The sequence below is a fragment of the Miniopterus schreibersii genome, assembly GCF_964146895.1.
Source record: "Miniopterus schreibersii genome assembly, chromosome: 10".
NCBI classification, from domain to species: Eukaryota; Metazoa; Chordata; class Mammalia; order Chiroptera; family Miniopteridae; genus Miniopterus; species Miniopterus schreibersii.
In genome coordinates, this window is record NC_138110.1 from 11600742 (window position 1) to 11616038 (window position 15297).

Below are 15297 nucleotides of genomic sequence, written 5' to 3' on the forward strand. Positions count from 1 at the left end.
ATGTTCCGCGGCTTTTCTTGAGCTTATTGGCCATTTGTATATCTTCTTCGGTGAAATGTCCATTCACATCTTTGCCCATTTTTAATTGGGCTACTTCTTACTGTTGCGTTGTAATGATTATACTTTCTTTACTCCACATACTTTCATGCCCAACACAATATCATAAAGTGGTATTTTCCCAAAATGAGTGAAAACAGCAAAGCAAGAAAAGGCCAAGTGCCAGCAGCTGCAGGGCACTCAGAGGCTTCCAGCCAAAAGAAGGTAGTGGAATGAGGAAGGTAAGGAAAAAAAAAATGGAGAGACTTTGTTTTGAAGCCAAATGCTCAAGGCAGGTTACCCAGGCCTCTGTGCTTGTGAGATCCAGCGAAAGGTACCCTTAAAATGAGGTCAAGTGCCTGGGTCTCTACTCTCCTCTACAGAGCCCTGCAGGATAAATGCACCCCCCACCCACCCACACACACACAGTGCTTTGAATGCATTGAGAAAACTCTAAGGCCCATTAAAGCTGCTGTGAATGCAGGAGAATATTACCCAGCAGTTCTTAGAGGGCAGGGCCTGGGTCTCATTTAGCTTTAAGCCTCCTCAGCTCCTTATAAAAATATTTAGTTCCTGAATAAATAAGCAACTGGAAGATTAGATTTCAAGGTCTAATATAGATATGGCCTTTAGTCTCTCCTGCTTTGGTTTGTCATATGAACACGATGAACTGAATAGCACAATTATTAACATATTTTAGCACATTTTGCTATAGATGCATTGTTGTTGCCCTATTCCACCTATGGTCTTTTATTTTTTAATCCTAACCCGAGGATATGTTTTTATTAATTTTAGAGAGAGAAGAATGGAGAGGGAGAGAGAGAAACATTGATTGGTTGCCTCCCGTACACATCCCAACCAGGGATCAAACCCGCAACCTGGGTATGTGCCCTGACTGGGAATCAAACCCGTGTACCAGAGGCTACTCCAACCAACTGAACAACCATCCAGGGCTCCACCTATGGTCTTCTGGAGTATGGGGCTGTTGGCACCTCCTGGCAGGAGGGACCTAAGCCCACAGGTGGCTAAGTACCTTCTGCCTGTAGTACTTGTGTGGCTAGTAGAGCAGGGAATTTGTCTGTGGTCTTCCCTCCAGAGGGCACCTCCCAGCTTGGCCTGGAAGGCAGTTAGACTCTCAGAACCCCTGCGATCCCATCCAGGAACGGCCAGCTCTGGCCCAGTTCTCTGCCAGCAGGTGGACTAGGCCAGCGGCCTTTGACCTAGCTCCTTGGCTTCAGGGTCTCTAGAGCATCAGGCTCCCTTGCAAATTTTTTTCAGATTGTGCCCTGCTCAGGAAAATAAGGAACCATATAGGCTTCTCATTTTCTGCCCTCCCTAACTCTTGAGGGCCCCTGCCTAATTTGCATCCTCAGCTCAATTTGCATCACAAAATACACCCAAATGTCCGTGGACTTACTGCGGTAGGCGGGCAAGTTTTGTTTTTTGTTTTGTTTGGGTTTTTCATCTTCTGCCATTTCTCTAGCAGGTTTCTAGTTACATCCAGATGACACTTAGATTAGGTTTCACTTTATGTCGTTGGCCTGTGATTCAACTAGCCCCTCCCCCTGGGCCCAGACCCTCCAGGAACCAGCCCCATTCACTGGAGATGGCTTCGGGGGTGGTCCTGCAAGCCTGGTGGCCAAAGTCCCTGCGCTTCTCCTGCAGGCTGGGCAGCTGTGTGTCCTTCAGTTACATGCGCAAGGGTTGTTTTTTTCTCCTTTCCTTTTCCCCCAAACCTGGAATCAATATTTTGGGAGTAGCGAGGGATGGGGTGGGGGTGAGAGGAAGAGCAGGGGACAGGAGCTTGCCACTGCCACAGCGGCTCTGATCTCCAGGCAGAATCCTTCAAGACTCATTCAGGACAAAGCGGCTGCAGAGGAAATCCTGCCCAGCCAATGATAAGGGGGAAATGGAGTCACTTCCTCACCAGCTGCTTTATTCAGGCAGAAAGTGCCCTCACTTCCTCGCGTGTGCTCTGCTGGCCACCACTCAGAGCAGCCAGCCTGCTGGCTTCCCCTTTTAACCCCAGGCACGTTGGTGTCCGGAGAATTGCTTCTTCCTGGGCTTCAGGGGGCGCTCTCCTCTCTGCTGCATGTGCCTCACCTCCCTCCTTCCCTCACTTCCTTCTTTCTTTCTCCCCACACCCCCTCTTACCTGGCAGGTGCATGTCCGTAGGCTCTGTGGGCTGGAGCAGACACGGACAGCACTGGGGACGGGCCTCACACCCATGAGTAGAGTGCAGGACTAGTTACCATGGGGGACTTTGTGTCCAGAAACAGCTTGGGATCCCCGATCACCTCTCCTGTGCTGTCCAACGGGCACCAGAGGTTGCCTTCCTGGTGAGGGCCGGGGATTATTGCTTTTTACCTCCAGGCAGCATCTTCCAAGGGTGTCTTCATAACCCAGCAGGAATCTCCCTGACAGAGGGGTAGATGGTCCAATGAGTTTGGAAAATGCCCTTGTAGACTCACAGGCATTCAGGTGGGGTATTATTCAAAATATGTAGCAACCGGCATGGCACAGATGCTGACCAATCAGATCCGATGCTGACAGTGCTGGCAGAGCATCTGCCCCTTATAGGAAGACTAAAGTCTGCCAAAAAAAAAAAAAAGCACTGAATTTTGTTTAAGCCTGTCACCACATATTTGTCCTCTGAACACCTTCCTTTAACAAAAATATTATCTATTAAGATATATTTGGAAAACCTGTTCTATAGTAAAAGAGCAGTTTACTTCAGGTCCACAGACACTTGCTGAGTGCCTAATATGTGACAGACACGTGCTCCAGGGATCCAAAGATAAATAAAATGTGGCTCCTGCACCTCTGGGTGCTAATAGGGAGAAGACAGACATGTGAACGCACGATCTTCAGACAATACAGTGAGCAGGGAATAGCCCAGGATTATTTAATTCAACCTGGGAGCTTGGAGAAAGCTGCCCGCAGAAATGATTGCATGGAATCCCTAAGTGAACCAAAGTTAATTTACAGGCAACAGAAGCTGAGCAGCAGAGCTAGGTTGGGGCCAGAGCCCGGGAGCCCTGGATGGTACAGTAAAGAATTTGGACTTACACCTGGAAGTGACAGCTTTGATTCTGACTAGATAAGTTGGGTGGCAATATGGAGAGTGTATTGAACCGCAGGCCACAGAGTGGGGGCAGAGGGATCAGTGGGGAATCACAGCAGTAATGCTGGGGAGAGAAGGTAGTGGGGATGGAGAAATGGGCGGTGCATGCACTGCCTCGTCCAGTCCCCTTGCCCTTCACTTCAGTGCTCTCTAGCTGACCTCTAGCTACAAGAAGTACAGCATCTGCATCCTCTCCCTAAGGCCTTTCTCTGGTCTCTAGAGCCCAGTTTGCCTGTGCACATGAGGGGCCAGAACTTCTGGGGTACTGATGCCTCCATAGGAGCAACCCTTGGCCAATGAGAGCAAGGAGTTGGTCTTTAAATCCCCCAGCTCCCTGGCCCCTTAGTGGAGTAACAAAAAGCACATTTTCTGCACCGGCACCCAGATTTCCCAGTGGGATTAAGTTCTAGTTACCAGCAGCAGCAACTTGCTTGCTAAGGTAATTCATGGCTGCTTTCCTTCCAGGCCCCCCACTAGTGGTTCCTGGGATCATCTCCCAAATGAACTGCTTACACTCAAGTCGTCGTCTTGGGATCTGCTTCTGGAGGAGCGCCACCTTCTGCTATGGGATTTACCAGTGAATGAAGGGTAGGGGTGGGGGGAGGAAGAGGAAAACCTCTAGAAATCTCTCAGGGTGTGGGTTTACTTAACAGCACAGATACGGCGAAGGCAGGAAGGGAGGCGTGCTTGCTGGAGGAGGCGATGGGAACTCCGGCTCTGGATAGGCTGCAACGGTCACTTCCAGTGGGACCTCTTAGAAGGCGACTGGGATCGGAACCTGGTAGTCAGAGGATCAAGTGGGGCTGGATATAGAGATGTCAGAGACGCCACCACGGGATGGTGTCTCAGACCAGGAGAGTGACGGAGATTGGCCAAAGGAAGAGAAGCGTGTCCAGACAGGCCCGGGGAGCATGGGGCCCCGTCGGGCCTGCGGCGGAGGAGGTGCCCGTGGAGACAGGAGAGACCCCAGGAGGCTCGGCGTCCAGGGCGCAGAGCACCAGCGAGATGACCCTGCAGAGCACCCAGTGCACAGAACCCGCCGAGGGCGCTGCTGGCCTCTGGGTGGTGGTTTCAGGGGCACAATGCAGGAAGGAGCCTGGCTGCGTGGATTAAAATGAGGGGGGGAAGGCACCCAGAAGGTGGGTTAGCTACTGGCCCAAGACGGCGAGGGGAGAGGGGACAGTGGTTCACGGTCACTGTGAGGAAACCTGAATTTACTTTTTTTTTTTTGGTCAGTGAATAAATACCCCCAACTCCCTCGTCCTTCAAGGATTAACTCAGAAGCGTGTCCTCTACTGAGGATACTGAGGAAATCTGAGTGTTTATGTGCCAAGAAAAAAGAGCGCAAAGGAAGGGTGAGATTGAAACTGTAGTTAAAAGCAGGGATAATTGATGGAGGAAGGTTCCAGAAGCCACAGTAGACAGTGGAATAAGAGTGCAGGACAGATAGAGATGTGAGCAACTGGGGGCGCCCGGATAGGGAGCTGCGGTAATTCTCACCCAAGGGCCCTGAGTTTCTCAGAGAAGAAAGAAGTGACATCAGCTGCTAAGCAGCGAGAAAAACACATGAGAAAAGTGGTGACTGTTTGTAATAGTCATGAAAAGGAACAGAGAGAGCATCTGAGCAAGGGTAAGAGCACGTTAAGTGGTTTCCAGAACTCAGTGGGTTTGGAGGCCATGGATTTAGAGCCACACTGGTCTGCATGGTTGGGCGACTTTCTTCGGCAACACTTGAAGGCCAGAGGAGGCTGCTGTGGGATGGGGTCAGGGTTGGGGCACAGAGGAGGGTCGGGGTGGGAGGAAGCACATTGGGGGAGGCAGGGGGGAGGCACCCGGGGAGACAGACCAACACACTGCTTGTGGATGTTCTAACCCATTAAGCACAGGAGGCAGGAGAGGAAAGCCGGCCTCTCCTCTCCTCTCCTCCCCACCTCAGGTGGGCTTCTTAGTCCCTGCTATAAGTAACTCGCTTTACCTGTCTAGATTACATTTGCCCCACCTATTTAAAAGGGGCCAATATCTTCATTAGGCATTATTACACCAGTCTGGGAGATCTGAACTTGCTTGGAGTGTCCTTACAGCTCACGGTTTTGTGTGACTATGTTCCATCCTTGCCTTTTTCGTCTCCTTCCCTAACCCTCAGGTTGACATGAGAGAGGTGATCCCCATGGAGACAAAGTTAGAAAGCCATGAAAAATGGAAAATACCAAGGGCATTTGATAGCAGTGTTTGGTTTCCTGTTGGCACCATCTGATTTTCTTTTTATTTCCTTCTTACCGCCGACAGGTGTGCTCTGGGCGAGATACAAAATGGTAACACATCTGGGTTTTGGTTAGTTCAGAGGTGCCCACAGAGGTGGCATCTCTCTCTGTACCTTAAGCTCTTCGAGGGCAAGATGGCTTTCCCCCTTGGGGTCTCCCATGACCATAGAATGCCTGTATCCACAGTCAGCTCAAAGATTGTGGAATGAAGCTGAATTTCTCATTTGTTTACAACCCACGGAGCCATCGTAAGCTTCCCCAGGTCTAAGGAGAGCTGAGAACCAACACCCAGTCATATTTTCAGACATTTAAGTTATTTTCAGGTTTTAACTATTATAAACAACCTGTGCATTTTATTAATTACTTTTTCAAGCTCAATAACTAGAAGGGGGATTGCTAACCAAAGGGAAATATTTTTAAAGTTTTTGATACGCTTTGCCAAATACAAAAAGGTCTCTACACTGACCTTTCCCTGCATCTGGGGCCCCCACCCCCATCCCCACTCCATCGGTTTCAGCAGAATTCAGCCTTTTTCAGTTTTTGCCCGTCTGATTCGTTTGTCTTTCAATCTCATTTTATTTGGAATCAGGTTTAAGTGAAACTTTTTGAAGGATTCTTAAGAGGAAAAGGGAGAATTTGGAGGGTGCCTCCAAATTCGATGCCTCCCTCCCTCTCCCCCCATACTTCCTGGGAGGCAGCGAGAGAGGGTGACAGTGGTCCCAAGACTGGTCCCAATGCAGGAGAGACAAGGACACTTTTGCTGCCAACCCCCTCCCCCAGCTCAGGAGTCTGAGCCTGGCCTGTTCCAGTCCACACCTCCCCGGCTCACTTCCAACCCTGCAGCACAGGCCTGGGGGTGGGCGTTGGGCTTTCCTGCCCCACTGATGCCAGCCCTGGGTGGGATTCAGACTCAGACCATCTGCGGTCTCCAAGTTGAAGTTTGTGGAGAAGCTTCTGCAAAAGAGCAGGAGCGACCAGAGCTGGGGCACCGCCTGTCTCCTCTGTGATGTGAGGGGCCAGCCAAAGGAGAAAGGACCCTCCCCTGGGAACCTATTCTGCGCATCTCTGAAACTGGGCAGAGCCCTTGCCAGTCCTGACATGAGCAAGGCCTGCGGTGCCTCCTAAATATATAGACTGGGGTATTGACTGAGTCACATGACGACAGCCCAGGTTTTCTTTTTCCCTCTTTGTTGCTCCTAATACATAAAATGAGCATGTGTTTATTTAATACAGCTCTCAAACTTAAACAAATAATGACAGACTGTTCAAACAGACTTCGGAAATCGCCCTAATCAGGATGTTTGAAAGAGCAAGAACACTGTACGAAAGTAGATTTTAGGGCCTTCAGGCCTGAAAGCACAGCGTCGGCGTGGCACTTTGGAACGTAGATGGGCAGAGCTCGGAGGCCGATTCAACCTCAGGGGGGCTAATGAGGCCCCTCCGCCTACAACCTGCCTTAACAATTGATGAGGAAGTATAGCCGGGCATTGTAGTTTCACTTCCTGTCTTCCCCCGAACACATCACGTGTGCATTTTAATTCACAATTTCTTTAGACATCCCCAGGCATCTTTAGAGGGAGCTGGCCAAGGGCTCTGTGAAAACCTGCCCTGCCGTCGGGGGGCCCTCTGGAGGGAGGGACAGGTTTAGGAGGCACGCAGCAGGTTTGCAAGGGGGCCGACTGCTAATGTTGCCACTAGTTCACCGTCCTGGGCCACGTTGACAAATGGCTTTGAGTCACCTACGTTAATCTTCACAATAACCAATTTTATGGGTGAAATAAATGAGGCTCGGGATGGGGTAATTTGTTCAAGGTCATAAGCAATAAAACGTCAAGGCTGGGATTTCACCCAGATCTTCTCTCCGAGTCCAGAGCTGATCCCAGACCCCTGGGGGCTGCGTCAGCACCGCTGTGCTCGGTCTCCAGGTCAAGAGCTGCTGTTAGCTCATCCCACCCTGGATATGAGGTTTTTCTTTGTAATGCACATCAGAAATGGCCCGTTAGAAGCACAGTATTTATGTGAGGCGATGGGGGTCGGGAGGGGATTATTCCAGCCCCAGAGGAAGGGTATTTGGACAGGCATTTCTTCTGCCCCTTGGGCCTGTGCCCCAGGCACATGGGGAGGGCATGCCAGCCCGGGTGTCCCTGCTTCCTCCACTTCTCCAGGGTGGCTCCTTGTCCAGAAAGGTCAGATGGCCAGCGTCTCAGTCCGTTTCATAGTTAGCCACAGAAAACTCCATTGGTAACTAAGGAAATGCGGAGTCCAACCACGGACCTTCTTCCCCAGTGTCCGTGCTCTGGGGCATCCTGTGGCCGGGCGGTTGGGGGTTCCAGCCTGCCCATCCCTGAGAGAGAGCATGAGGGAGGGGAGGGCTCGGAGGCCTTCCCAGCTGTGTCTGTGGGATCCCAGACTGCACTTCACAAAAGGTAGTTTCTCCTGCCTGTAAATACGTCCTGACCCCTTCCTGCCCGTTCACCCCTGACTGTATATAGGGAAGGTATGTTTCTCGACAAGCAATCACGATTATTACCTCAGCTTTGTGCTAAGAGCACTAAGTACATACTTCATCATGTCTCTCAGAGCCTCGCTTTGCTAAGGCTCGAATTTGGAACATTTTAACAACAGATTGAAAAAGAAGAAAACCCTTGCGCCCTCTCCTGGTGCAAGTTAATCCAGTGCATCTGAAGGTCCAGCTCTCTCACTTGTGGGCTAATCTTATGCTAATTTGACCAGAGCTGTTGACACACTAGGTAGAACATTGTGTTCTGTGGTCAGTCAACACAGAGGTTCTTCAGAATCTTTCTTCACAGGTTTCCTCAGGCATGGCACCTTGGAGCCTTGGGCTGGATGATCTCTGTGGTGCGGGCTGTCCTGTGCATTGTGGGATGCTGATCAGCATCTCTGGTCTCTACCCACAGATGACCCCACCCCAAATCATGACTACCAAAAATGTTTCCAGATATTGCCAAACGTCTCCTGGAGGGCAAGGCCACCCACAGTGAGAACCACTGCCCTAAACCGGTGCCTGCCTTTTGTAAAAGGTGTTACTGGTCCCAGGGCAACCAGTGAGAGAGTGGGGATGACTCAGCAGAAACCTTTTATGACTTTAGTAAACAATTTTGAGTAATTTGTCTCCAAAAAAAAAAAAAAAAAAGAACACATCTGAGCAAGTACATAAAAATTTATATAAGAATGTATCATAATATTGTTTCAATAGTAAAAGTTTAGAACAACCCAAATAAAGCATTGATTTCATAAAGCGCAGCATATATGGAATACTACGTAGTCGTGAAAAATAATTGTGTAAATCTATATTTAATAACGTGGGAAGTTCCCCTAATGATGCCTTAACTCTCACCTCCAAGATTGCCAGAGGTTGTATTTAGAAGGAATAACTTCAAACAGGCAGAGTAGGCATCTGGGTGACGTATTAGGCCAAAGAGAATTCAAACCAGTAATTGAATTCAGAAAACCTGAATCGTTCATTGAAAAAACATTTGTTAAGCACCTACATGTACAAGACCTTGCACAGCACTGGGACAAAGAGGATACCTGGTCCCTTCACTGAAGTACTTGCCCCAAACAGACAAAAAAGCTACGAAGGTCGTCAGAGCCTTCTCCGCCCAGCAGTGCCAGGAGTCTCCGCGTGTTCCTGTCTCCGTAATGAAATTGTGTGCTCTAATTCCAGGTTGTTAGAATGCCTAAATAAATCGCACTACATGAAGAAAGCATTTCATTTACTGATTTATATATTTTGATTTACAGTTGTCCAAATACTAATTGGGTCCAAATGTGGAACCTAATCTTCCCCAACAAATCTAAGAAGCCGGTTCAAGCTAAGACAAGCCAGAGAGAGACCTTTGCTGCAGCACCCTGCAGGCCTGGCTTCCAAGCAGTTATACGAAGGGAAGACAGGAGCCATCTTCTTTGTTCCGGGACCTGCATGCCCATTGACACGTTCTGACCATAAAGACCACACATGCTTGCAAAGTTCACAGCTTGCGTTAAACACAAAGTTGTGGTCATTCCAGTCTAACCACCCTGGGGAGAAACCCCACAGTGGCTTCCTTTCCCAGGGAACACCCTGTCCCTGACCTCAGAGGCTAGGCATGCCACCAGTGGAGGTCACCCTGCTGTGTTCACCACATCAGCATCCAGCGCAGACCAGGCACTTACCGAGCTGCTGTTCCGGCATCAGCAGAGGGAAGGGCACTGGTTTGGATCTGTGTTCAAATCCAGGCCCTATCATTGATTAGACAAATCCTTTAACCTCTGTGAGTCTCAGGTTTCCCCCCCTCTACAGAACAGGAATAAATAAAACGACTCCATAGGATTAGTGTGAAGAATAAATAATGTTAGGCGTTCATTACAAGTGCCTGGCATGTAGCAAGCATTCAATAAAGGAGTGTAATCTTGGTCGTGGGTTTTTTATTATTTTTATGAATGGCCACGCTCGCGAAAATTGCGAAGCCTCCCATATTTCTAACTGCCTTTGCCGTTTTATTTTTTTCTCTCTCACTTGCCACTCTCCAATACACTACTGTATATCATACATTTATTTTGTTTGTTGCCCATCCCGCTCGACTAGATAAAAGCTTCGTGAGGCAGGAACTTTCCGTCTATGTCATTCACTGCTGTTTCTCTGTGGTGCCTGGCACATATATAGGGTCTCCATAAATATTTCTTGGATGAAAGTGGAAAGAGTGGGTCTGCCCTCTGTCCCTAACGCCCTCTCTTTGTCTTCCCTCCTCTCTGCCCTGCAGGACGCCTTTGTGGAACTGTACGGGCCCAACATGCGGCCTCTGTTCGACTTCTCCTGGCTGTCCCTGAAGGCGCTGCTCAGCCTGGCCCTGGTGGGAGCTTGCATCACCCTGGGTGCCTATCTGGGCCACAAGTGAAGGCAACAGGCCTACCACAAACAAATATGCAAAAGGTTCGCGAAAGCAGTAGAAATATATGCATTGTTAGGGATGTACCATGAAACGGAGCTATGGTCTCTTAAAAACAAGCAAGCAAACAAACAACAAAAACAGCTTTCAGGCTCAACGTCGAATCAGCTATTTACTGCCAAAGGGAAATACCATTTATTTTTTACATTTCTGAGAAAAAAGATTTATTTATTTAAGACAGTCCCGTGGAGCATCCTGTCTTTGGAAAGCCTACCACTCATTGCCAAGCGTCGCCGGTGTGGCTCCACCTGGATCTCCTGTGCCTACAAACAGATTCGCCTTCCATGTTATTGGCCGGACTGACTCACCATCTGAAGGGCAAACAACCTGACGAAGGACAGGACTGTTCCAGAAGCCGAGCTTCTGGCTGCTGGAGGTTTGGAAGGAGGTGTTCATTTTCCTGGCATTGATTTGCCCCCGGGGGCTGTGATATTAATAGAGGGAGGTGCTTGGAGGGAGGTGCATTCTTTCCCAGCCAGAAGAACCTACACTTTGCATATGTCTCACATGGTACATTCCTGGTTGGAAGAAAAAAAAAAAAAATCGGGAACTTCAGATGGACTTGGTATCCACCAAGATTTCCACACCGAAGGACAGTGGTAGGAAAAATGCCCTTAAACCATAGGAAAGTATTTTTTTAAGCTACCAATTGTGCCGAGAAGCATTTTAGCAATTTATACAAAATCATCCAGTACCTTAAGCCCTGATGTGTATAGTCGTATATTTTGGATACGCTCCCCCTCCAAAAACTGGCTCTGCACGTGAAACAGGATCCTCGGGAATGCGAGGAAGCGAACGTCTGGGTGACTTCTTCGGCATCAGCGTCAGGAAGGCTGCAGTTACAGAGCATCAGGCCGCCGCAAGTGCCTGCTTTGCCGCAAAAGGCCGCTGTCTGGAGTCCCGCCTCGCCCCAGCTGGGAGGCCCGGCCCTGGACCTTCGCCTGGGCGATCGCTGGCCTGCTCCAGGGATTTCAGACAGAGCGCTGTGGTCTCCCAGTGTCTGGAAGCTGATGGAACTCAGAATCCCGCTGTCAAGGAAGAGCAGTAGGCTGGGGCCTGGACCCCTGGGCCCCAGCCAGAAAGGTCCTTTCCCCCTGGAATGTGGAGCCTGGAGCCTGGAACCTGGGAACCAACGCTCCTGAGGCATTTGCCACTGTGGAGGGAAGGTGGCGAAGGCCGGGAGTGCCCCTCGAAGGCCGGGAGTGCCACTCGAAGGCCGGGAGTGCCACCACCAAAAGGAAACGCAGAGAAAGGAGACACGCGGGGCCCTTGTGCAGCGTGGCCACGGCGCACGTGCACCGGCTCCACGGCCACCCACCTGTCTGAACAGTTGAAAGCAAGGCTTTAAATGACTTAGGGGAGGGTCATAAATCCTGAGGAAGCGTTGAGATGAGGTGTCATGGATTAATTGACCCATGTCTATGGAATTACGATGTAAAACATTATCTTGTCATTGTAGTTTGGTTTTATTTGAAAACCTGATAGAGGGGGGAAAAAAAAGTTCCAGGTGTGGAATGTGGAGTTTATCTGTACATCCTGGGCATTTAAAAAGGAAAAAAAAAAAAAAGCAGTGGCGGAGAGCTGTAGAGAAGTAGCGAAAGAAGTGATCTTCAGCCGGTAAACTAGGAAATGTTTTCAAGTTTAGAGAGCCTGAGACACGTGGAATAACTGTGGCATTATTGCATTATATACCATTTATCTGTATTAACTTTGGAATGTAATATGTTCAATGTTTAATGCTGTGGTTGATATTTCGAAAGCTGCTTTTTAAAAAAAAATACATGCATCTCAGCATTTTTTAAAAATTGTATTTAGTTATGGCCTCTACGTTCTTTGTTAGCGAAAATGATCATTTTTTTTTTTTTTCCACTTGAGATTATTGTCGCTTAATTCTTTAAAAGCATTTCTGAGAAGATGAGCTAAGCCCTGGGTCTCAGCTACCTGAGAAACTCTGGAGCATGCCGGCCACGGAGGCGATTCTTTCCACAGAGTTATGCGCTCTTCCTTGACAACATAATTGTTTATTGTGAGGGATGTATGTGTTGTCCCTTTGCCCTTGTTCCTTGCGGGTTTATTTGTCCCCGGGCAAATCATAATTTAACTCACATTATTTAGGATTGCATACATGTTTGGTTAAACCCATGAGGTTCATTCAGTTGAAAATCTAGATGAGAAGTGACCAGGGGATTAAATTCTGGCTCCAATGGTTTGACCTTTCGAGAGTTGCTTTACATGGCCTGTTTCCACATAGACTCATCTAGAGCCCTCCTGCCCTCCTTCTGCAGGGCCCTTTCCCTGGCTGTCCTTCAGGTTTTTCCTGAAATGCAGTGGCACTTACGCCCCATGCCCCACACCGAGAAAGCAGGAAACCCCATGGTATGAAGCCAGACCTCCCTGGCGGGCCTCAGGGAACAGGACGATCAGACCTTTGAATGATTCTAATTTTTAAGAGAAATATTATTTTATGAAAGGTTTACATTGTCAAAAGTGATAAATATGGAATATCAAATCCTGTGCTGCTATTCTGCCAAGATCATCTTAATGGAGTCAGTTTGCAGTACACTCCAAGTGGCGACAGCCTCCAAGCTGCTTTAAAGTAACAATGAAGAACATGGACGTTTTTAATATAGAGTCTGTTTGTCTTTTATTGTTTTTGTTATTGTTCAAACTGGGATTTGCAGATTATTCAAAAAATGTGTATATATATAAATATATATATATATGTTAAAAAGAAAAAAAAAAAACTCCCAGGGGTTGGCTTCTGGCTGGTTTCCTTTTGCTGTGGGGTTTTGTTATCTGGTTTTCATGGTGAACGTGCCCAGCCGCCTGCCCCAGAACTGTACAGTATTGTGGCTGCACTCACTCTGAGAGTAGTTATGTTGCATTTTTCTTGTTGTTAAAAACTTGTTAGAAGCAATGAATGTCTATAAAAGCTTCAACTAGTCGTTTTTTCTCCTCTGTTTTTCCTTGTCTCAATTATTCTGTGATCGGACAACCAGAGAACCGTTCATACTTATTTCTTTCTGAGAAGGGATTCCCACCTGAGCGCGGTGCGTATGTTGGCCAAGATCAAGGTTACATGGGACGCATGCACTTTCCAAATTGGGGTCAAGGGCTCTCACAAGAACCACAAGGAGAAAATCACCCAAGAACCTCCTCGGTCGTCCCGAGCCCTCAGTGCACAAGCACCTGGGAGGAGAGATCTAAACAACCGGTATGTCCTGCAGCAAACAGTTCATCTCAATTTGCCCGGTGGCTGAAAAGCCTTGTACGTTTGAGATTTGGGTGAAAGTCACATTTTGAATTAAGGAAGCACCTTTCAGTAGTTCAAACAAACAAAAAACAAATTCTACCCCAGCCCACTTTTCTCTGCATATTCAGATATGGCCTGACATTTGGATATGACCTGTATTTCATTCGTAAATATTTATTGTTTATCATTCAAAGGCCTAGTCCTGGCCCAGTGATGGAAAACTAGGAAGTGATTATAAATCAAGAGGAGTTACAATAATCAGGATGAAACATAAATAAGTAAGGCAGCCCCCAACGCGTCTGGCTTTCATATTAAGGATCTACTGATTGAACAGAATTGGAAATAGACCATCTTGCAATTAAACTCATGCTAAAATGACTAATTTACAAATGTGAACTTAAACTCTCCTCTCGATTGAACTTCTAAAGCGGTGGTTGTTTTTATACTTTCTTATCACTTATAGTTCGTAATGTACACCTGCTCTATCAGAAAGAAACAGGAAGGGCTTGAAATATAAGCCATTCTAAGGAACTTAGGGAGTCAGTTGAAATTCTATTCTGATCTCACTCGGTGGTGTCTTTTGCTCCCCAGACAAGTGTGGTTGCACACTTTTTAAGAAATACAATTCTACATTGTCAGGCCTATGAAGGCTCCAACCAGATCTTTGTTGCTATTCAATTTGGATCTTCCAGAGATTGATTTTTTTTTTTTTTTTAATTATTATGGGACAAAGGACATTTGTGGCAGAGGTGGGAGGGAGGAATTTTCAAATGAGCAAAACATTCCCAAGACTGGATCAGGGCCTGGCGGTTTCGGAATAGCCAGAGCTGCGGGGGTATGAAATGGAAACAAGCGCGACCTTTACTAGGGGTCAATGTCATACCTCCATGAAGGGCCTTATGCAACAAGTGAGAAGTATTGTTAAGTTCTGTAATATGTTCAGATTCTGGAGAACTCAGAGCAACTCAAAATCCAGCTCTGTTCGGCAGCACAGAAGGACCAAAGCTCTTTTCAACATTTGCCAGCAGCGGCATATACTTCAGGCCTGGATATGTCTAATGGCTACTTAAACAATAAATTTGCAGTTTTAAACAACAGGATATTTAATGAAAACCTTCTGGTTGGTAGGAACATCTGTTTCTAAATACGTATTATGCACAATACAGAAAGAAAATCAGAACAAAACAAAACAATGTGAAACTGAGCTGGGTAAGTGATAATACAGGTCCCTTGTCCTTAACTCAAAGAATCATTCTGTTCCATGTCTGTACTCATAGGACAGACCTTGGACAACCATGAAATATGCATCCCACTGGGCACAAAGAAAACCAGATGGAATATGAACGGTATTGCACCAATTCATCGTGACTACCCAGAAAAATAACTTAAAGCCACTATCCTACCGATGACAAGTTTGTTTTGTGTATCAATGTGAGCCCAGCAGACAAAAACACCTGTGCAAGACCGAAAGGCTTCATCAAAAGGTCCTGGAATTGTTACTAAATACGACTGTGATGTAGATACATAGCAGTGCCATATACTGGAATCTTTGGGGGAACCTGCTGCAGTGGGCCTTCCAAGCTAGCTCGTGTTATTAAATTTTCCCCTCTGGGTACCATTTGAAGGAGTGATAGCCAATCAAATTTCTTTTGGGGACGTGGGGGTGGTTGTGTT

General features: G+C 47.6%; 1 protein-coding gene across 2 annotated transcripts in view; it reads left to right on the forward strand.

The window, feature by feature from the left end:
- BCL2 (BCL2 apoptosis regulator) overlaps positions 1-13314 on the forward strand; it is a 162522-nt gene extending 149208 nt beyond the window's left edge. For both annotated transcript variants that reach the window (XM_081149710.1, XM_081149709.1), the window contains one exon: positions 10185-13314. In XM_081149710.1, the coding sequence (XP_081005836.1) occupies positions 10185-10319 (135 nt within the window). In that variant the 3' untranslated portion in view covers positions 10320-13314. The remainder of the gene's footprint in view (positions 1-10184) is intronic.
- Positions 13315-15297: the final 1983 nt, after the last annotated feature.